Source organism: Pelobates fuscus, chromosome 11 (assembly GCF_036172605.1).
Source record: "Pelobates fuscus isolate aPelFus1 chromosome 11, aPelFus1.pri, whole genome shotgun sequence".
NCBI classification, from domain to species: Eukaryota; Metazoa; Chordata; class Amphibia; order Anura; family Pelobatidae; genus Pelobates; species Pelobates fuscus.
This window is the reverse complement of record NC_086327.1, coordinates 105,824,778-105,848,572: the sequence shown is the minus strand read 5'-3', so window position 1 is coordinate 105,848,572 and position 23,795 is coordinate 105,824,778. Positions and strand designations below refer to the sequence as shown.

Genomic DNA, 23,795 nt, shown 5'->3' with positions numbered 1-23,795 from the left:
CCCCATCTCCCTCCAGTTAACATAGGCTTCTATTCATATCACAAGGTTCTACCCTTAATCTCAAAATTATCAAATGCAGAATTTCCATTTGTTTAATGTACAACGTTGATAGTTTATTTACAAAAACCCTACTTTCAGATACCAAGTAAAGAACTTTAGCTTCCAAAAGGGGAGAGGTCCAGGACTTTTAGTTTTAGCTTGTAAGACATTAGTACACCTTGACAATAATCTCTGTGCTTCCTTGGTGTCTTTATTGTGGTAGTATACTGAAGAAAAAAATCATAAACAGCTTCTCTTTCATAAATTTTTGTCACGTTTATTGTGCCACAACACAACCCTCTATTGTGGGTCTTTCTCAAGTCTGCATAGCAGCAAAGGGGAGATCAGTCTCCGGCCATGAAGTCGTGTTTCAAACTTGCTTTACTTGATTATTCTTAAGTAAGCATATATCAACATTGACTACATGTTTACTCAAAGAATAATACTAACAATAACTACCAGACAAACTAATGTAATGTAAATACAAGTGTTTTTTCAAAAAGTCTGAATGGCATGTGGCATATACAAGTGTAGAACAAATAAACCCATCTAACACGGATTATGTGTTTATCTTCAGGAAGGTACACCTTTTATTTAGTCTATATAAGTTTTTCTGACATGATCGCTTTCGTATAGAACAAATTATATATCAAATGTATAGATGAAGAGAAATACTTACCTGAACAATAATTTTTCTCCAAAATAGTATCGTGAGTGCAGCTGCCTATCATCAAATGATGCTTATTTCTTCCCGTAATTCCTAGCGTGCAGGTGTTTGGAGTTGTGGGAGGCTCCTGCATCCCTAAGAGGTCAGGCAGTTGTGTTCACAACCACCTCTGTCCTCCATGTTTGTAGTCTTTAAAACTAAGCCAATGGCATAGCAAGAGGTAAGGTAGGTCAAGCAGAGTAAAATCATTTTTCATTAATTATTTTACTTACAGCTCAGCTATCTTGGTGTATAGTTAAAATTGTGTGCTGTACACAAGTTACACCAAGTTATGTTTGGTCTGACAAGGGCCTTTTAAAGATGATGAGTTTTTGGATAAATTAAATATAAAAGACCCAATTCCCCAGTTAGATACTGCTGTCAAATTAAGTTTTATGGCTGGTGTTCTAGATTCTAGAATGCCAATACAACAAATCACAGTGACGGCGAGTGAGTTCATCCTGTTTATTCAAAGTGCAAGCTCCTGGACCACTGATGGTTAACATTGGCTCTGCAAGTGTGTGTAAAAACTAACATCTGCGTTGCCAGTGTTAACGATCACTGACCTGTGATCATGTAGAGAGCATACTCCAAACAGCCTCAGTTTCTATGCACTTGTCATCGCCTCTTGTAGAGTTTACAGTAGGCATGGAGGCTGATATCTTTGTGTGCAGCATCTGTTAATATGGTAAATAGAGTTCTTTATTAAACTCCACAGTGTTGCAGCAAATTGAAACATGAACTGTAGAATTAAAGCAATATAGCTGATATGGAGAAATTCTCCAATAATACCATAATATAATGATATAGCATGGCAAGCATAGGCAACTTTCAGCACTCCCGATGTTTTGGAATACACCTCCCATGATGCTTTGTCCGCATTATGGGTGTAAAGGCATTATGGGAGATGTAGTCCTCAACATCTGGAGTGCCGAAGGTTGCCTACCCCTCTAGTATGGTATAGTATGTATTCTATTCTATAGTGGTATACACTGCTAGGCCTTATTTTTGTCATTTGCTAAAATTAGAGTTTAGTGAATAATTCTTTACATCCATTTTACCCCATTCGAATTATTAAACTGTACAAAAAGAACATCTTTACACACCACAATAACACTTAGAGAAATTAACCAACATATGCTAGTTGGTGACTATAGTTGCATGATGATGCATGGCCAGCTTCATCTCGTCTTCATAGTGCGTGTATGCATGTCATAAGTCATTTGACATTGAATACATGATGCCAGGTTTGTGATGTACAATATTCTATTTAAATAACCCCTCAATATTACATGGCTCCTTACAGTAAGGCATATTAGTGGTAATAGAAATCTGCAACGTGTTTGTAGCATAGTGGTGAATTGAGCAATGAGCAGCAACATTCAGGCCTAAAATAATATATTTTGGAAAAACAAATTCTGTGTGTCAGATTTGTGTTTGGAGAACACAGTACATGTGCTGTGGTTGCTACGGGTGGAAAGCAGAAGGACCACCTTTGGAAGGTCTCTTCTGCTCTCTTTTATCAACCGAGAACAGAATCCAAGTGTTAATTAACAGGTGGGAGAAAAAATATTTCTAAATAGTTTTTTTTCTCCCAATCTATATATTTGCTAGCAAAACTGTATTAATAAAAGTTTATGCTCTCTTAAAAAAAAAAAATAGTAGCTTTGGGAATGACAGGGTACGTTAAAGTTTCCTTTTGTTCTTTTAGAATAATTAATAATCCTATGGTTATGCAGTAAATTCCCTAATTGTTTCTAGAGGTATATTCACTTGGAATTATGGAGAAATTACATACACATTGTCACATTACACATTGTCAGATGCAAAATTAGTTAAGTTAAAGACTGTTTCCGTTCAGTTAGTTAGACAGTTTGCAATTCCCATGTTTTCCACAATTCCTGGTTTACTGAATAAGTGCTATTTTTTTTTATTACTTTTTTTTTTAAGACAAAAAAACTAAATAAGAGTGCTGCCAATATATTTGGTAACAGAAAACATAATCTAAGCCTCTGTATTGGTCACAAAGTTAGAAAGAAGACGCAGAAAAACACATTAAATCTCTCAACCAGCATATAAAGTCAACACAATATTATTAAATAAATAGCATTTTCCTTAATGACATCTTCCAATTCATAATATTTTGGAATGTGCTAGGATCGCAGCATGAACAGGCTTATTTACTAAAGATAGAATTGTCAGGAGTTCAAAGTGCATTGACAGTGAATTTCAAACTTTTGGCCAGAACTCTTAAATGAGAAACATTCTCCAGGTCAATTCTGTTTCCAGTTCAGATATTTTGGCATTAAATTTGAAATTAATTTTGAATTCCTGGCAATTCTCACTTTAGGAAATAACCCTCTAAGTATTTCCTGGTGCAGGACATTTATTTATTTAAAGTCTTATTTCTACAGGAAGCAAAAGCAGCAGCTCCAGCCGGAGCCACCGAGAGGGAAAAAGATCATCTGGACGAGAGAAAGACCGAAAGTCCACCGGCAGTGGCAGTGGTTCAGACCGTGCGCCCCGCAGTGGAGGAAGCAGGAGCGAAAGGCCAGTGAGCCAACACAGTCAACAAAGTCAGAGCTCAGTAGCGAGAAGTGAACGCAGTCATCGCAGCAGTCATCATTCCCATGTTCCTTCAGGGCATCCTCCTCATTACAGCTTGCCAAAAATTGGAAGCAAGTTATGTGGCACTGGTGGCCCCCAAGCCGCTCTCCCGAACCGTGAGCTTGGCAACGTCCCCCCAGAACTTACTGGGAGTCGACAGTCCTTCCAAAAGGCCATGGGAAACCCCTGTGAATTCTTTGTGGACATCATGTGACAGTCAAAGTGCCTTCTGAGTCAGCCACCAGGCCAGCAAAGTAATTGTAGGAATGCCCAGAGATACTGAGGATCTCCACTGCCATAGGAAGCCTCCAAGGGATCGTCATGGGAAATGGTCAAAATGCCCACTCAAAGAATCCATCACTACATATAAAGTCCTAGTTTGGGCATTCAGAATGAAGTGAAGATGGATCGAGTACCTCCAAAGCCATGAAGTGTTGGCCAAATAAGAGTTTTCTGAAGCTATTGCTCTGTCTTATTTTTCCAAAGGTTCCCTACAGATGTTTTAGATCCATAAATGAAAGCAAAGTTCCCTCTAATCTACTACTAAATATAGAAAGTAAAATACTACAGCCACTTCAAATAACCAGTACTATGATGATATCTTGCATTGCACAAGACGTTGATTTTAATCTTTCGTATTAACGGAATGAAGCACTTGGGAATCCAAACAGTTCCTCAGTCTCTGCTCAAACTGCTCACAGGCTGGGCAGACAGTCTATTTTCAACCTGTGATTGTTTCCTACTAATCCTGCAAACTACCATAAACGAGATGTACAGAGAATCTGTGTATAAGTAACACGTCCTAATTTAATGTTTTTAATATATATGTATATTGGTGTATATAGCAGTCTGATAACAGAGCCCAGAGTTCTGATAGGATTTACAAATGTCATTGAATTTTGTGTCTGCGTTCCTTCCAGCAGCCCATAACTGCATCTGTTTTATTAGTATATCTTGTGATTACTCAGAAACAATATGAAATGTCTCGCCTATGGTTTGACTGTACTATGCTAGACTGTTATGGAAACGAAAGAGACATGTTTGCAGTTTTCCGATCACACACAGACATCTAGATATTTGTAAACTGACCTAACCTGATATATTTACAATTTTAGGATTTTACTAAAGCCATCTACATTGGGATTAGCGTAAAAATAATTCCAGTCCTACATTGGCATTTCGGGCTGAATGAATTTACTCTTTACCGATGAAACTATTTACCAGGTTTTTTGCTAAACTCCCAATTACAAGGGCAATTGTGTTATTTCTGTTTTGCGTCTCAGGAATAATAAAGAATTTGGGGGTTTAATAAAAAAAATTGTGAAATTTACAGTTTAGTAAATACAGTCTAAGAAAGTGTGTTGTTACAACGTTTTCTAACAAGCGGTGTAACACAGGACTTGAGATATCACGGGAGTCGAACTGACTCCTCAAAATGTTACTACTGACTGCATACATTCTATGGATTTAATTGTTGCTAGGCGTCTGAAAAAAAAACAAATATGCTGATCCTGACTGCCGCCATCGATTGTAATGATACTGCTTGCAAACGTTCTGCAACCTCTTAGCGAGCGTTGTATTTACCAGTCCTGGGGAGGCAGGCTGAAGTAAGCAGCTGGTCTACATCAGCTGTATGGTACCAGATAAAGGGAATTTTCCAGTAACGTGGCCCTGCTATCAGAATATTTATTTGCCTCATCAGATAGCACTTTAAAAACTGCCCATACTTTGTGTTGATGCATTTTTCATCAGAGGTTATTTTAGGTTTTTTTATAAAAAAAAATAAATTAAAAGTTTTTACATAGCGTGAACTTCCTGAGAGATATGGTGGCTGCGGTGTGAGCAGGTAGATTAAAACTGATTTACCTCTTCTCTGCACAAAGGAATGCTGGGAGCTAAACAGTTCTAGATTCTGATTGGTTGCTAGCATCACATATTATGTGTTAGTTGCTTTTTTTTTAACAGTAACTATTATTTAAGGTTTAAAGATAGTGATAAACATCAAAGATGGCTGCCCTCCGTTGACCAAAAGCACTTCAGCTTGCTGGACTGTTGTAGCGGAGAGCTGCTATTACACAGGTTATCTCCACTTTAGATCCCAGTAAGGCTCAGGAACAAGTATTATAAATCCATACTGCGATAATTCCAGCAGGCAAAACAATCCAACAATATCCCAACATCAATCCCAATGACTGGACGGCACACAGCATCAGGAGCAGAACTGACTTTTAATTCACACAACTTCCTTATAAAGCATTCTCCCATGCAAGGGAGGGATTTGCAATAATTATTACAGTAGCCAATCATCCACGAGTTGCCACCCACACATCCCCTCCCCTTAGTGTGACACATAATCCCATTACAAAGGACACAAATTCCCTGAGTTTCTGGATGTACCCCTAAACATAGGGGTACCCCTTTAAATGTTACATCCCCTGGTAGCCCTGATCTGGGTGAGACACATATCCAAAAATCACCCAGATCGGACCAGGGGTTCGGGAAATTTATGGAAGTACTAAAATGACCGACCGCACTGGGCTTAACAGCCGAAAAGGGTTCCATGTGTTTTGGCCCTGCGGTCGGTCACAGAAAAGGGAATATAACACACGAATTACTTATGTTAGGAGAGCTGGGGAGGTTTCGGGTAATTTCCCTTGTTCGTGGGTTTCAAACTACCGAACGGGAAGCCGTTCGGTAGTTTGTATACGAATTGGCGGCAGTCTGGAGGTCTCAGCGGTGTTTGCCTAACCGAGTGTCCGATTTGGGTTCCAGACACTCAACGGCAAAACGCCGCTGTTCGGGAGTTTAAAATGGCCGCCGCCACGTGTTCGTCTCCCGAATGGCGGCCACCCAGAGAGCAAAGAACCCACTACACAAAGCGCCAATTAACCATTTGCAATATTGTTGCGAACAGTAATTGGAGGCACACTTACTCCTGGGGTGGTCTAATTGTTCGGTAGTTTCACTCGCATAGTAACTGGAGTGATTTTACCGAACAATCAGACGAATGCTACATACACTTCACATATACAGGTTACAATTCAACCGAACACATAGACATAAATGCAATTTTTAGGACAGCCCAATGCCACCCGCTACAACTGTTTTAGGGGTTTACAGTATGTCCCACCCACGCTTGTTCATAAAACTAATTTCAAGACAAAACACATTTTGGCTTTATTCAGATTGATGTTCTTTATGTGTGTGGAGTCTGTCATTTTTTTTTTTTTTTTTAAGTTTATACAAGTGCCAATTTCAATAGAAATTGGCACTTTTATAACTGGGACCAGAGACACTTCCCTGCTCGCCCCTTTAGACGGCCCGAGAGGTTTGCTTCTGTTGGCTCCACAGAATTAACAGAAGTGGCATGCTTGCTGGGCTAGATAGCACTTGCCTTCCACTCTTCTCAATGAGCTGTACTACAGGTTACTGAGAAACATTAGAAAGCTCTGATCACATGTACACCCACACTCGTAGCTCCAGCACAGCGGTCTCTCTATGAGAAGCCTCTGATTGGTCAATTCCCTAGCACAGACTCAAAGAGTGGAGGGTTTTCAATCGCTGCAGATTGTAGGTCTGCAGCTTTTGCAAGCTGTTTTTTTTAATATATCCCTAAAGAAAATCTGTAGGAAAATTTGGAGGGGGTATATCTACTAATTAGTTACATTTGTAATGGAGATTGTTCCTTTAATGCCTCCCAGCCAGGGGCGGACTGACCACTCGGGCAGATCGGTCATGGACCGAGGGCCCGAGGCAGTCAGGGGCCCGGCTGCCTTAACAGTCATACTCTCTCTGGCTGGGGAGTTCAGAGATCTCCCCAGCCAGAGAGGCACAATTAACATGATATGTGTTCCCCCTCACCTACTGAGACCTGGCAGCAATCCTGCTCTTGCCAGGTCTCCTCCATCCTCTCTGCGCGGAGCTCCGTGTGAGGAGAGGAGGCGGAGCCCAGGAGAGGGGAAGTGACATCACTTCCTGCCTCCTCCTCTCCTCTCCTCCTGCAGAATATACTGAGTGAGAAGCCTGTCAGAGTCAGCAGGTATGTAAATCAACCATCTCCACCTCAGCACCCATCTCCTTCAGCCCCATGCCCCCTCCACCCACCTCAGCACCCACTTCATCTCCCATGCCCCCTCCACCCACCTCAGCAGCCACTTCATCTTTCATGCCCCCTCCACCCACCTCAGTACCCACCTCATCTCCCATGCCCCCTCCACCTCAGCCCCATGCCCCCTCCACCCACCTCAGTACCCACCTCATCTCCCATGCCCCCTCCACCTCAGCCCCATGCCCCCTCCACCCACCTCAGCACCCACTTCATCTCCCATGCCCCCTCCACCCACCTCAGCAGCCACTTCATCTTTCATGCCCCCTCCACCCACCTCAGTACCCACCTCATCTCCCATGCCCCCTCCACCTCAGCCCCATGCCCCCTCCACCCACCTCAGTACCCACCTCATCTCCCATGCCCCCTCCACCTCAGCCCCATGCCCCCTCCACCCACCTCAGCACCCACTTCATCTCCCATGCCCCCTCCACCTCAGCCCCATGCCCCCTCCACCCACCTCAGAACCCACTTCATCTCCAATGCCCCCTCCATCTCAGCCCCATGCCCCCTCCACCCACCTCAGCACCCACTTCATCTCCCATGCCCCCTCCACCTCAGCCCCATACCCCCTCCACCAACCTCAGCACCCACTTCATCTCCCATGCCCCCTCCACCTCAGCCCCATGCCCCCTCCACCCACCTCAGCACCCACTTCATCTCCCATGCCCCCTCCACCCACCTCAGCACCCACTTCATCTTCCATGCCCCCTCCACCCACCTCAGCACCCACTTCATCTTCCATGCCCCCTCCACCCACCTCAGCACCCACTTCATATCTCATGCCACTCCACCTCAGCCCCATGCCCCCTCCACCCACCTTAGCACCCACTTCATCTCCCATGCCCCCTCCACCCACCTCAGCATCCACTTCATCTCCCATGCCCCCTCCACCCACCTCAGTACCCACCTCATCTTCCATGCCGCCTCCACCTCAGCACCCATCTCCCCCTTAACTCACATCAGTGCCCACTTCATCTCCCATGCCCCCCCTCCACCCACCTCAGCACCCACTTCATCTCCCATGCCCCCTCCACCTCAGCACCCACTTCATCTCCCATGCCCCTCTCCAACTCAGCACCCACCTCCTTTAGCCCCATGCCTCCCTCCACCCACTTCAGCACCCATCTCCTGCTTCACTCACCTCATCTCATCTCCCATGCCCCCCATCTACCCCAGCACCCACTTCATCTCCAATGCCACCCTCCACCTCAGCACCCACCTCAGCCCCATGCCCCGCTCCACCTCAGCACCCATCTCCCTTAGGTCCCACCTGGGCCCCATGCCCACCTCAGCACCCATCTCCCCCATCACCCACCTCAGCCCTAATGCCCCGTTTACCCATCTCAACCCCTATCCATCCCTACACCCATCACAGCCCTCACTGCACCCACTACAGCCCCTATACCTTCCTGTACCCATTATACCACCTATCACTCTTCCATTCTCTACAGGCACTATCTCCCCATGCACCTACTACGGTCCCTATGCCCCATTGCACCTACTAGAGCCCATATCCCCACACGCACACACTGCAGCTACTATCCACACACACAGCCTTAAAGGGACACTCCAGGCACCCAGACCACTTCTGCCCATTGGAGTGGTCTGGTTGCCAACTCCCACTACCCTTAACCCTGCAAGTGTAATTATTGCAGTTTTCATAATCTGCAATATTTACCTTGAAGGGTTAAGTCCTCAGCCACTAGAGGACACTTCCGTGTTCATAGAACACGAAAAGTGTGCTATAACATAGCTGGACGTCCTCACGCTATGTGAGGACCTCCAGCGTTTCTGAAATCCCCATTTGAAAGCATTTAATGCTTTCCTATGGGGAGGTCTAATGTGCGTGCGCGGCATGCGCATTAGGTCTCCCCGGCCGCGTGGGCAGATCCTGACCAGGAGCCGAGGGACATCGACGCTGGATACAGGTAAGTAACTGAAGGGGTTTTAACCCCTTCAGCAACATGGGATGGGGGTTGGGAGGGAGAGGGGACCTGCAGTGCCAGGAAATCGGTTTGCTTTCTTGGCACTGGAGAGTCCCTTTAATATCTATTATCCATACAAACACACATTACAGCCCTAGTAAACCCCAGACGCCTACTACAGCCCCTACCACACACACTGCAACACAACCAGCTGTCTCAACTCACATACTGCACTGCAAACAGTCTCACTTAAATCACCAGAAGCCTCACTGTATGCACACAATCCCACAAGCAGCATCCCCACACATGGAAAACAACATGCAGCCTCCCTACACAAAGCCTCCCTACAGTTATCACAAGCAGCATTCCTACTATTGCAATACTGCATACAGCCTCCTTACACACTCACACACACACACCATAATTACAACCATCTATATAGCACAAACATATTCTGCAGTGCAGTACAATAGGTAAAAGGAAAAAAAAAAGTACACAACACACTGAACCCCACAAGTCGCCTACAAACGTTTGCAGGCTACTTGTATGGACTTGTATGACTGAAAACAAATGTGGGGGATGCTGCTTGTGATGTCACCAGCAAACACAGGGGAAAAAAACTTTGCACCAGAAGGGGGCCCTTGGTCTCCTATTGCCCGAGGGCCCTGTGAGTTGTCAGTCCGCCCCTGCTCCCAGCAGTTAAGCAAAATGCCAGGAGGGTTTCTTGCCTTACTAGCTTTGAACTATATTCTTCAAAGCTGAAGTGAGTGCTTCCCATAGAGAAGCAGCTGATTGGTGGAGTTTCGTGATGGCCACTTATGTGCCCATTGCTTTTCTGTGTAATTTAAGAAAAATACAAGATCATGTTTAGGGTCATTTTTTAATATCATGCCTATCTGAAACGTATTGCAGCTGCAGAGGCATATCATTTTTCTGTATAACATTGAGCAGTATTTTAACGTAGTCCCCTCTCATTTCTAAATGTATCTGTTGCTGCTGGATGCATAAAATGGTCCCCCAATGGTGTAAGTCACGGGTAGTCAACCTTTGGAACTCCAGATGTTGTGGAGTGGAGTAAAGCCACTGTGCTGGCATCAGAGAATATGTCCGCAACATCTGGCGAGTTGAAGGTTGATAGCCCTTGTTTAGGGCATTATAAAACCATTGAGCTTGCTGGAAGCGGCTTATCTCAAGGCTTCCCAACAAACATGAAAGTAATATTTACACATAAAAATGTGTATTTACCAGATAGTATATTAAGACCCTGTGTGGGAGATTTAGTAAGTGGTGAAACCTACTTAGTTATTTATAAAGAGGACTGTACTTCCTATAAGATAAATACATCGTCTTTTCTTTAGCGGTATGAAAGAGGCAATGGACAGGGCTTACTGCATCCATGCCCACGGCCACCAACATTCCTCCTTCTCTGTATTTTTTATTATAGATATAATCCATGGTGGTTTACTGTTCAATGTGTATAAATTATAGAGATAATTAAAAAAAATAAATCTAAATGTCATTATTTTGCAGCAATTTGAAAGAGGGAGGGCAATTTTTTTTTTAACTATGGTGCCACACCACCTATGGCGTTTAAAACTATGATGGCTTTCAGAAATGCTCTTGTTTGAGCCGAAATGTTGTCTCACTCCATTAAAGCCTGCAAAACTGGCTCTATAAAAAGGATCCGCGTTCTACAACCAAATAGAAAAGGTGGCAGCAAACCTAAAAGATGGGGCTCCCTCAAAGACCCAACATAAATAGAATAATGCAGCAAATCAGAAAAAGGTTGCGCCAATTGTGAACAAATGAGTTGAAAAATTTTAAATGGTTCTTTGTTTATTTGTTTTAGTGTGTAATTATGTTAATATTTTAAACTAATTTGTTCCCAATTGGCGCAACCTTTTACTGATTTGCTGCATAAAACTGGCTCTATGTGTGACCGGACGTCTTTTTGTTATTTTGATTATTTTGCAGCAAATTATTCAACGTTGCTCTTCTGCAGATACAATCACTATATTCAGGTCTCTCTCCGTAGTTTAAGTTTTTCATAAACCTGGTAAAAAGCACAGATATGTCCAAATAAAAGAATAAAAACCATGCAAAGGAATGGGAACTGCTGGCAACTTCCATTTAGTGGTGTTGAGTGTCTTTTATTTGTGCCTGTGTGCACTGTTCTGCGGTCTATGGTCTGCATGCATCTGGCATCATACAAAACATAAAAATTAAATTAAGATTTATTTGTACGATGCTTAAACACTGCGATGGACCTGGTCATCATCCTAGGTGTTTCTAAACTAAACTCTGTATTTTCACCTTTTAATAAATCTCTCTGTACCGTCTTGAATTTTAAGGTAATAAAAATGTTAACTATTGTTCCCTGTTCTCCAAACCATCCTGTACTGAAGAGGTCAAATCTCATTAAGAAATAGCAAACACTAAAAATATTGATGATCATTTTGACATTGTAAAATCCTGCATTCATGACTGCGGGTAGATTGTGCATTACCAACCGTGCATTGTAGATATTGTATAATATTGTTATTGCTGCAAACGCATTGTTCTCTAAATTGCTACATGTACATTTCTTTAACAGTGTGGCACTGAAGTGGTTAATATGCAGCTGGTTATATATAATTGCTATTTTGAAAAGAAAAAATAATTTTATGTCACATTTGTGTCTGGGTTTCTTTTTTTTCCCTTTTTGTTTTGAGTGTTTAATTTTATACAAATGAAAAATGCACAGCTGTCTGAAAGTATCTTGTCTATTAAATGAAGGGGTAAAGAAGATTTGATAAGTTTTAAAAGGAAAATAGTTTTTAATTCAGAATTAGCACCTAATTTGTAAAACATATCTTAATTATGATAAATTTAAATATTGATTAATGCAAGTAGGAAAAGATTAAATTACCAGTTAAGTGTACATCAAGCATGTCATACTCAAAGTCTGGCACGGGCCACATAAACATAGAAACGTAGGTTTATTTTAAAAACTACAGTATAAAAAAAAACAGCATCCCCCTCTACTAAATCCCAGTCCCCCCACCTTCTACTAAACCACAGCACCCCTATCTACCACCCTGTGCCAAATCCGATCCTCCCGCTACTTCTTGAAACCCTGTGATGGTATAGCACGTCGATGTCACGTGGCATTGCGTGCCTCCATGCACCTCCAGGTACTCCACTATCCAGTTGCAGCCAATGCAACCCTGACCAACACACACACAACCTCACACATTCTTGCACTCACATCATTTAATGTATTTAGTTCTTAGGAACCAGCATAAATTGTATGCACCATCATCAGAAGCCATTTCCCCAGTGCACCATTAATCTACACTGTTTTTGAATTTTTTTTTTGCTGTCCTTTTTAGCTAGCGCCTAAGAGAGAGAGGACAGGAGGCCGGGTAGAAAGATATAGGACAAAAAAGAAACATGTCTGGAAAAAGAGAGAGAGATGGTGCAGGGAGGGAGAGAGATTGGGGTGGACAGGCGGGGGGTGAGAGGCTGCAAGTGTCACAAAAAATAAATGCATAGAAAGACACAGCAGTGACTGCTGGGTATTCTGTATCACCAGCATAGTGCTTTATTCGAGTATATTCAAGTAAACATTTCATTGAACAGGAGGTACAGACAAATGTGTTTGGCATAAATAAATTGAATCACAAGTTACAGCATTCTTTGTTTTAGAGATCTCCCTATAACATTCCTAAAGCTGTTCATAGTTCTACAACGCTAACCAGCGTTAAAGAATCACTTCAAGCCCTGTAACCACTATAATGCATTCATACAGTTATGGTGCAAATAATGCACTGAAGCTCCCCCCCATTCTGTTTTAGAACAGTGTGAATTCTTATTTGGGATAGGCAGCACTCCCCTTCTCCAATACATTCTACAGAGAGCTGGAAGCTCCCTGTCTCAGCCAATGAGCTAGCCCTGCATTGTTTAGTCCAGGACAGCTAACAGAAGCTTAAAAGCTGTTGGCTGTAGTGAAAGAAGGGAACAGCACCTGGCAGACCATCCTAAAACAGTTTGACCACGGTTATGGTGTTTTAAGTGTTCCATTAAAGTACAGCAGGTGAGTCACATTAAAAAAGACCCAGTAATGCCCAAATTTTCAGAAACTATCCCATATGTGCCAATGTAGCCCTTAGTTTATAGAATCCCAAAATATTTTATTAAAACTCTTCCCTTTTTTTATACCAAGACATAGGGCTTTTTAACAAGTAGTCATCTAAAAATCGTACTTTTAGGGCCCTACATTGTGTCAGAAAGCAGTGTATTATTCTAACTGTTGTTTTATCAGCTTAGTTGAGAAAATGGAGCTTGACACGTGTTCCCAGAGGTAAGGGTATGGTCATAATGGGGGTATATTCACTAAACTGTAGTGAATTGAAAACAAATGTGCAAAATTTAGGTTATCATAAGACAAGACATGACTATGGCACAGTTGGAGAATCTTTTCCAAATCAGCTATTTTTTTTGCAGTTTGGTTATCAACTCCCATCAATCCACATTTTAATAAATAAACTTCACTTCCATTTCTTCCAAAAAAATTTTGATACATAAATTCATAAGGAACAAGAGGTAAGAACTATAATGTAAACACTTTAATTAAAAAAAAGTTCCATTAAAAGAAAGACCTTTGGTCCGTGTCCATTTTATGACTGCATGTTCAATACCTATCAGTGACAACACATATGACATTTCAAAAGCAGGCTTTAGCAGCCTAGGAATCAATGGGAAAAGTACATTTACAACCAGACTGTAAAAGGCTCGTTTGTTACAATAAGCTTCTGAGCACCTGGCAGGAATCATGATATTCACACATACATCATTTTATTTGTGTGATAACCTATATTCATATTTTGACGTTTATGATGTTTTAAGGTAGGTTCAGCAGGTTGTGTTGCGAGTACTGCTCCTCCGTAAAGTCATATACTTTGGACACATAGGGAAGGGCCTCCCCAAGCATGTCTACCACTTCTTCTGGAGTTCCAACATTCATCACCTCAAAGAACTTGTTACGAACTGGGAGAGCAAGAAAGGCAACAGATGCGGTTTTGCGTATGATCCAGGGGTGGTAGTTGGCCAAAGAGTCATTGTAAGCCTCTGAGCATAAGGTGGAGGTCTTGCTATCTTCACTACTTGTTCTTAACTTCTCCAAAAACAGTTGTAACCAACGCAGAGCACGATGCAGGCGCAGTAATGTGCGGCAGCCAGAGTCGGGGTGACCAGAGCGTTGTGTTAAATCCACTAGGTTACCACTTAACTCATACTCAATCATGGACTGGAGAGACCGATACCTCTCTCCACTTTCCCCCTTCAAGTAGTTTTCCATGATCTGAATTTTACTCACAGCATCCTTTGATACAAATGAAAAAATACTTCCGAGACTGTTCATAAACCTGAGATAAAAGAAATCTTGTGATTATCCCAGATCTTTTTAAATAAAACGGTTTCTGTACATTTATGACAACATAAAGAAATGAGACATATATTCAACAAAGGAATAAAACCAAAACACATTTTGAGCAGAAAAATATTGAATACATAAAGTCTTAAACTAACTGTGGCAAAAGTGTGAAAAACAAACACTACTATAAATCAGCTAATGACAGCTTGAAGCTATGAAAAAATATATATATTTATATTCTATATCTATTTCTGAGTGTCATGTATTTGGAGTTTCCCAGCATTTATATTTTCTCCTAAAACCTCAAAATAAGACAACATATAAATAAGGGGATGGATAGAGTGAGAGAAAGATAGAGGTTAAGAAAACACTATACATTTTCATTACACACTCACCAAAACATTGGGGATCGACCGATTATCGGTTTTGCTGATATTCTGATTTTCTGTTAGTATCGGTATTGACTGATAATCACCGGCAACACCGATAATGAATGAGTGGGCCGGTGCGTCCATAAGGTGGCACAAGTGGCCAACTTCGGGCGCACCGGCCCTGGGTTGCGCTAAATCAGAGTGACGGGCAGGAGGTGGGCGCACAGCGCTCCCTCCTGCCAGGCACTCTGTGTAGCGTGGCCGAGCAGAGCAGTGAGTTCCTACCGCACATATTTACACACAAACACACTGCATCCACTGTGGTGTAATCACCAAATTAATATAAATATTACACAAGGTTCGTCTACATTAAAAGGTATTTATTTAGAAGACAACAACACAATATTATAAATGTATCACAAACACACAGCCCAGACCCACGGAGCAACAACCCTTTTAAATCTATCTATATAGTAATCCCCTTCCCCACACGTTTGATCTCACCCACGGTTAGGCCTTCACATCTAGTAATGGCTCACTGCTGCAAGTCCAACATCACATCCACCAAGGAAGAAAAGGAAGCAATAGAGTATAACATGGTTCACCAAGATAGCACATGGCGTCTGCTCAGTAGCACAGCCAAGAAGGAACAGAGAGGAATGAGGATAGAGGGGGGAGTGGCTCTTTCCTGACTTGTAAATTACCATATCAATTACCATATCAAAGTAAAGCTTATCCCCCTGTAAGAAAGATCTACATGAACTTGATCACATGACCCCTGGTCACCATGCTAGTTTGATGACAGAATGTCACCACATTCCCTCACTTTTTCTTCTCTTATGTTGAGCACATTTAAAAATAATAATATATCCCTCTTATCTATGTAAACTATGAGATCTGAAGTAGGAAAGGGGAGCACAGGAATTAGTGTGAGTGAGATGAGTAAGGTAAAAGAAAACAGTCAAATAGGGGTTGCATCACCCCACATTCCCCCACTTTTTCTTCATCTATGTTGCTCCGTTATCTAGTTATCCCTCTAGTACAAGAGAACCTAGTGGGAGCAAAAACCTGATATACAGGAGAAATTCAACCCACCGTCCCTCCGGAATAGTTCCCTCAGCGACATAAGTTCTCCTGTACTTTCCTATGGCTGTCAATTCACATTTTATACAAGTTTGTCACACAAAAAAAAAACAACAGAAATGTAGGTGAATGTGTGTGTGTGTGTGTGTTAAATATGTATGTATGTGCAATGTACTAGTGGCAGAGTTTGTAGAGTGTGTAGGACTGGATGTGATATTTGCGGAATTCCATATTCTTAATCCAGTTCCGACTCCTCCCAGAAGGGCTGCAAATATGTCCAGTTTTTCCTGACTCCCTGCTTTGCCTAAACCACTGCCGCCGTTGCTCCGGACACCTTGGAAGAATAGAAGGAAGCAATAGAGTATAACATGGTTCACCAAGATAGCACATGGCGTCTGCTCAGTAGCACAGCCAAGAAGGAACAGAGAGGAATGAGGATAGAGGGGGGAGTGGCTCTTTCCTGACTTGTAAATTACCATATCAATTACCATATCAAAGTAAAGCTTATCCCCCTGTAAGAAAGATCTACATGAACTTGATCACATGACCCCTGGTCACCATGCTAGTTTGATGACAGAATGTCACCACATCCACTACCCACACATACACATTGCACCCACTACCCACACTGCATCCACTACACAAACATACACGCACACTGCATTTACTAATAAAATACTCTCACTGCATCCACTACACACACACATAAACATTCATGAAAACATGAAAAAAAAATCTGACTGGCATGTATATTTTGTGCATTTACCACCTAATAAAAAAAAAAAAGATTTGCAAAAAAAATAATACAGTAAATGTACAGAATATCAGTAAGTTATCGGCCTGAAAATTCACAGATTATCGGTATCAGCTCTAAAAAAAATAAATCAATATCGAAAGATCCCTACAATACATAGTTGGCAAGTGAAAATGTTGATCCCTGATGTAATATATATTGATTTAAAAAAAAAAAAAAAGAGTCCTTTCCAAGGATTTTTAATCAACAAATATGGGTTTGTGAGGCTTAAAAAAAAATGTAACAAAAATAATCTTTTAGAAATGTACATCACTGAGTTGCTCCATCTTGGCTGAAATCATGGTAACAAGCTATACCTTTGCATCTGTCAATCAGCAGAGAGGAAACAGCCCCATGGGATATAGTCAAATCATTTTCGAATGATGTGACATCTACCTGGATTACTATGCTCCTACTTATCTCACAGGACTAATGCAGCTCCTTCAGCAAAAGTGACAACTATTCCGCATATGTTTGGATGGAATTGGTGCAAAGCCTCATCTAATGTTCAAAAATGGTTTGACTACTTTCTGTGAGATGGTGCCAGGGATCCTCTGACATTATAACCACTACCGTGTTACACTGGCCATTTTAGTAAGTCCCTTCATTTGTCTAAAGGTTTGATAGCAAAGAATGTACTGTACCTAACCAATCCTTTCCAACCATTCAGGTAATGCTCCAGAAGAACATCTTTATCATCATCCAGCAAGCAGGACTTGAAGTGGACCAGAACTTCCTTGAGAGAAAATTCTTCTTCTGTATTTGCCATTTTTAAATCGGTTACGACAAACCAAAAAAATCGGCTTCTGTCTCCAGCTGGCCTGCAGGAAATACAAAACAACAAACGCTTATTCAATAAAGTGCACTGATACAGTTCTCTTCTACCAGTCTAACCGGGTGAAGAACAAGGATAATCTTTATTACTCAGCCACATAAAACAATAACACTTAACGTAACTGCGATATACCACAGCTAAGCTTTAAAGAAAACTTAAAAGTTCATCTAGATTTGGCATTAAACAAAAAGAATCAAACACATTTTTTGTAAAGAACACAATATTAACATAATAACAGTGTTACTTGGCTACCACTTCATCTCAATGAGTTGTCTGTGTACAGTGATACTGTAGTATTTTTAGTATAATCGTCAATGTCTACATGAGAGGGTTAATCATGCCTCTAGTGACTGTCTTCCTGACAGCCACTTCAAGAGCTTCCACCCCCATAACGGAGAAAAACGTGGTTCTTCATTCAAATGCTGCTGATTGTTCATGTCCCCGATGCTTCTCTATGAAATATTGGATTGGATGAGATTGCAGGTGACATCAGCTTTGATGCTGCCTCAATGGACACTACAGCAGCAGAATATCGGCTCCAAAAACAATGTAAGTCAAAAAGATTATTGATCAATATGAGGGAACCCTATGATCCCAAAATATTGATTATTTTCAGAAGTATAGGTTCCCTTTAAGAGATGATATATCTGATAGATGGCATAGAACATGGAACACAAAAGACTTAACCCCTTAAGGACACATGACGTGTCTGACACGTCATGATTCCCTTTTATTCCAGAAGTTTGGTCCTTAAGGGGTTAAAGCAACATGGAAGTTGTTTTCCACCAACTCTAACCAATATATTATAAGAAGAGTACCAGACAAGACTGCCAGAAAACAAAAACGTGACAGTGCTGTAGTATAGTAGCACTTGACAGATCACTGCAATTGAAATTTTAGTGAATAAGCAGTCTTTCCCTTTCCCAACATATTTAAACAAGACAAACAATCAACTGCATCAAGGGTAAAAGTCTGCCACGTGTGCTGCTAAACTGTAATGAGTCTCTGAACTGGAACTGCTCAAACAATCTCTGGAGGGAAAGAAACCTGACAGCCATGAATCTACTCACCAGGAGAGAGACGCCACCTCCAATCGCAGATATACAGAATTATATACAGGATGGAAAAGCTAATTCAGCCAACATAAAATGATCCTGTACATCCCTCTGGAATCTTAATTATGTAGCAAATCACTGTCAGACACCGGCAACATACGTTTAAAAGTGACATGGTCATCAGAAATGTGTCTATACCTAATTTGTGTGTGTGTGGGAGGGGGAAATATTTGAAATATTTCAAGCTAACCTAATCAGCAACTAATTGTATTATTTATTTAATTTAAGTTTTAATTCATGTTTGAAAAATATGAAAATTCCAAGACCTTGATAAAGATAAACTTATGTTCACACGGCAGTTTGGTTAAATGAACATCATTTTTATCTGTTTGGTACAGAAGGATATTAAAATGTTTTGTTACCTACTTTGGTAAACTTTAACATTATTATATAGCTGCTGTTGGAATTAATATTATTATTATTTTAAAGGGAACCCAGTAATACTAACATTGTAAGGCACAAAATAAAATTAAGAATAAATACAAAATTACTTTTAATGTTAGAATGTTGCTGTGACGGAAGCTCCCGTGCCACAGACTTTTTGAGAGGCCTGAAGCCCATCCTCCTTCCCTCAGACAAGAGGCCTGGTCCCAAGAGGCCCTAAAAGTAGCTACTGTTGCTGTAGAGAAGTGTATGGGGCCCCAGACACTTATTGTGCTTCCAAGGACAGATTTGAGAAACTCTGGGGATCGCCTTGCTCATTTTACACATTAGGTGTCTGGCCGAGAGATACTCTGAAACACTCTTGAACTGTTCCTCGGATCCGGATTGTCTTGTCTGGTCAGTCCCCCAACCTCCAAATAGAACGCTACTTGGAATGAAGATCGAGGATACCTGGGGCTTGAGAGCCCTCCCCTTCCCAGAGGTACGGAAACCACTATTTGAAGACCGGGACCAAGATTCTGCATGCGTGGAACTCCTCACCGGATCAGAGAAAAGCCGAGACGCGGTAAAACGTTAATACCATGTAACTCAGGCTCCACTCCTCCAATCAGGGCGCTATTTAGACAGCTAGGGTGTTTGGTGACAAGCTATCTGGGGATATGTAGAGTGTGGGAGTATGGTCCAGGAAATTATGGATCTGGTGGACATGTTGTCTAGGACTGTGAGGGCACAGCAGGGAACCAATAGTGATAGCTGGGGATAATGTAATTCCCCAAAGTGAGTGGCGCCAGGGAGAGACAATTGTACTGTATATTGTATGGAGGACCTCTTGCAGGGAGAGTCAACACTGTTCTGTATAAATAGCTGTGTTCTGTACAATAAAAATAATTCTACCCCCTGCATTCCGACTCTTCTAATGTGTTTGGGGAAAAGCTATGATCAATGTTCTACAGGAGAGAGAGTCTTCATGAGCTATATTAACTGCAGCCTGGTCCAGTGGAAGAGGTCTCAGAGACACCAGTAAAGCTTCGGTGACTGGGTCTGAAGTTCTCCATAGTTCCAGCAAGAAAGATGAACTGGCGGAGGTACTCTGAGTATGGGAGTTCCGTCACGGTTGCTTTAACTTCCTCTTGGAAGTCAGTGTTTGTGCTTGTTAATACATTGACCGAATAGGTCATTAGTCATATTTAAAAAACAGGTTTGACCACTACATAACAAAAATTTAAAAAAGTTAGGAGTTACACCCTTCCACTGCATGCTTGGGGTGACTAGTAAATCCAAGATTTTTGATTAGTGGTTCATTTTTATTTTTTTCTATCTGGCCAAACGTTAAATGGTGTTCTCAATATTAAATATGACAATTCTAGTTAAGAATAACACATTTGGGAGTTATCCATTGACCTGCTGAGAGATCCAAGTGTAGGCACCCAGACCACTTCATCTCAATGAAATGGCTTGGGTGCAGTGACCCTGTCCACTGAAACTGCAATTTGTTTACATTGCAGCATTAAGACTGCCTCCAGTGGCTGTCTTCAACACAGCCAATATAGGCGCTTGCTGCATCTTCACAGAGTTATATCCGTGAAACGACGCTGGACATCCTCATGCTTTTCATTAGAGCGTTGAGGGATCGAGGCTGAAAAGATTTTTAACCCTTTCTTGACCGGTGGGAGTGGGTAGAACCAGAATGACACTATAGTGTTAGGAATACAGTTTTATATTCACACTATAATGTTCCTTTAAATTTGATTTTTCGGTTGTTTAGTACCCAACTCCCTAATTTGACACGTGTGATTGTAATATTTAAATACACATATTTTCTCATGCTAACATACACAGATTCACACAAACACACAATAATCACCGACAAATACATACACATTCACACACAGACGTGGTTTTTATTTATTTAAATGTACACGCAGCCGCCCTTCCTTGGGAAAGGTGGAGCTGGGATTACTGAGGTCTTCTTGAATACTAAGGCCAGGCTAATGTCACATCCCGGCTGCCGGCACAATACAGGGAGTGTGAGGTAGCTGCTCAGGAAACGCAAAGTAAATACACAGCTCCCTCAACATCTGAACCCCCCCTCCTGAAAGATATATTTCTACTCTGCCATAATCAAACTGCGCAAAGCACAGGGCAATTGTTTAGCCCCCTCCTGGGCAGGAGTACAAATAAGCAGACTTGGAAATAATTTTTATACTAGCCCTATAAATCATCCAGTCATAAAATAAATAAATGTATTTTTCCAACATGAATTAATTCATTCCAAATAATCTAATCTACCTATCTATCCTCCTGCCAATCACTTGAGAGCTGATTTTAGATTTTAAAAGTAAAGTGACAACTGACACATACTGACTCACACTGACACATACACGCACAAACACAGTCACACGAACACACACTTAAATGCAGAATGAATGTGGTTTCATTAAAAAGTGTTTATTAACGCCTATAGGCCTTAATAGGGAGAAGTGACTTATTAAATAGCACAGAGCATGTTGCTTAGTGTAAGGATAGAAATACACTATAGGAAGTTTAAAGAAAGATTAAACATCAATCATACAAACAACAAATACACTGTAAAACTTGCTTTACATAAACATATATACACACACCCTGTTACATATACTATTAACTAAAACGAGAATTTAAAATGAATTCAAATTTAAAGGAACACTATAGTGCCATGAAAACAAACTTATTTTCCTGGCACCTTAGGGTTATTAGGTCCCTTTCTCCCTCAGGCCCCCTCCCACTGGGCTGAAGAAGTTAAAACCCCTTCAGCTACTTACCTTAATCCAGCGCCGGTGACCTCTCCTTCCCCTGCCCACGTCAGCTCTGAATGCGCATGCGCGGCCAGAGCCGCACGTGCATTCAAACCACCAGCGTCATCTCAGTGTGATTGAGAATCCCGGAAGCGGCCTCTAGTGCCTGTCAGGGAGACAGCCACTAGAGGCTGGATTAACCCTCAATATAAACAGGTTTTCAGCTACAGGGTTAAAACTAGTGGGACCTGGCACTCAGACCACTTCATTGAGCTTAAGTGGTCTGGGTGCCTATAGTGGTCCTTTAAGGTCAAAATAGCCAAATAGAATGTGACCTATCTAGTATGTAACTCAGTAATTCAAGCAGGTTATCCATGTTTATCTGTTACATATGTATTACTTGATCAACCCATGCTATGACTATACAATTTCAAACGTGTTACTCATAATATAAAATAGTGCATGTTAAATCTAATACCCTGTATGTTAAGCGAGCTAAGAAGTCAGAGGATTGCCGTTGGGGTACCTCAGACACGTATGTCACCTTATGCACTGCAAAAATATTAAATAATAAAATGAAAAAAAAAATAGCCAAATAGAAATAAGTCTATAACTCAACTATGTTTTGACTATGACAGAAACAGGAACGGACTAACACAACAGGGAAACAGAAACCAGAAAAACTACCACAACAGAGGTTTAAAAATAATATCAGGAAGTATTACTTTACTGAGAGGGTAGTGGATGCATGGAATAGCCTTCCAGCTGAAGTGGTAGAGGTAAACACAGTAAAGGAGTTTAAGCATGCATGGGATGGGCATAAGGCAATCCTAACTATAAGATAAGGCCAGGGACTAATGAAAGTATTTAGAAAATTGGGCAGACTAGATGGGCCGAATGGTTCTTATCTGCCGTCACATTCTATGTTGTTTCTATGACAGTGGAGACTGTTCTGCATGATTCCCTCTCTTCTACCCCATCTGGATATTCCAAGGTGAAGAGATCTTCCAGACTCTAACCTGTCAGATATGTCCAATGCACTTTTCCAGAATTCCTAGGCATAGGACACTGATTGGTTAGATCAGTGCCCCCCTGGAGTGGGTGTGGAAAGCATAACAAATAAGAGCTGGTAAATAATAAGAAAGAAAAAAAAAATCATATTTACTTGCTTTTCATCAGCCTGGACAGTGAGGCAACGGCAGGGACGTTTTAGCCGCGAGGCAAACAAGGCATTTGCCCTGGGCGGCATTTTCCAGGGGGCGGCAAAAAAAGCCGCCCCCAAATGCGCAGGGCAAATGTCTTGTTAGCCTTGCGGCTAACTGACATGCCGGTCAGGTTGCTGGGCGGGCGGGCGGGTGGCGAGGGAGCACTTCCCCGAAGCTGTCTGCTCAGCTCCCTCAAAGGTAAGGATGCTGGGGGGGTTAAATAAAAAAAAAAAAAGTGAGTGTTAATGTGAGTGAGTTTGTCTGCTAGTGTGTGTCTGTCTGTTAGTGAGTGTGTTTGCCTGTTAGTGAGTGAGTCTGTCACTGAGTGTCTGTTACTGAGTGTCTGTCTGTTAGTGAGTGTCTGTTAGTGAGTGAGTTTTGTCCTGCCTAGTGTCGCCCCAGCAGGGAGTCTGGGAGCCTAAGGTGGCCCCAGCAGG

General features: G+C 41.7%; 2 protein-coding genes across 6 annotated transcripts in view; one reads left to right on the top strand and one right to left on the bottom strand.

The window, feature by feature from the left end:
* Positions 1-7,048, top strand: part of DVL1 (dishevelled segment polarity protein 1) — a 174,371-nt gene extending 167,323 nt beyond the window's left edge. For 4 of the 5 annotated variants that reach the window (XM_063436309.1, XM_063436308.1, XM_063436310.1 and 1 more), the window contains one exon: positions 3,160-7,048. In XM_063436309.1, the coding sequence (XP_063292379.1) occupies positions 3,160-3,566 (407 nt within the window). In that variant the 3' untranslated portion in view covers positions 3,567-7,048. The remainder of the gene's footprint in view (positions 1-3,159) is intronic. The other variant, XM_063436311.1, reaches the window with a different exon arrangement.
* Positions 7,049-12,932: 5,884 nt separating this feature from the next.
* On the bottom strand, positions 12,933-17,857 carry CPTP (ceramide-1-phosphate transfer protein). The gene is made up of 2 exons (XM_063436936.1): positions 17,690-17,857; positions 12,933-14,790 (listed from the first exon to the last, which is right to left on the bottom strand). Exons 1-2 carry the CDS (start codon positions 17,812-17,814, stop codon positions 14,268-14,270), a joined length of 648 nt encoding a protein of 215 aa, XP_063293006.1. The 5' UTR covers positions 17,815-17,857; the 3' UTR covers positions 12,933-14,267.
* Positions 17,858-23,795: the final 5,938 nt, after the last annotated feature.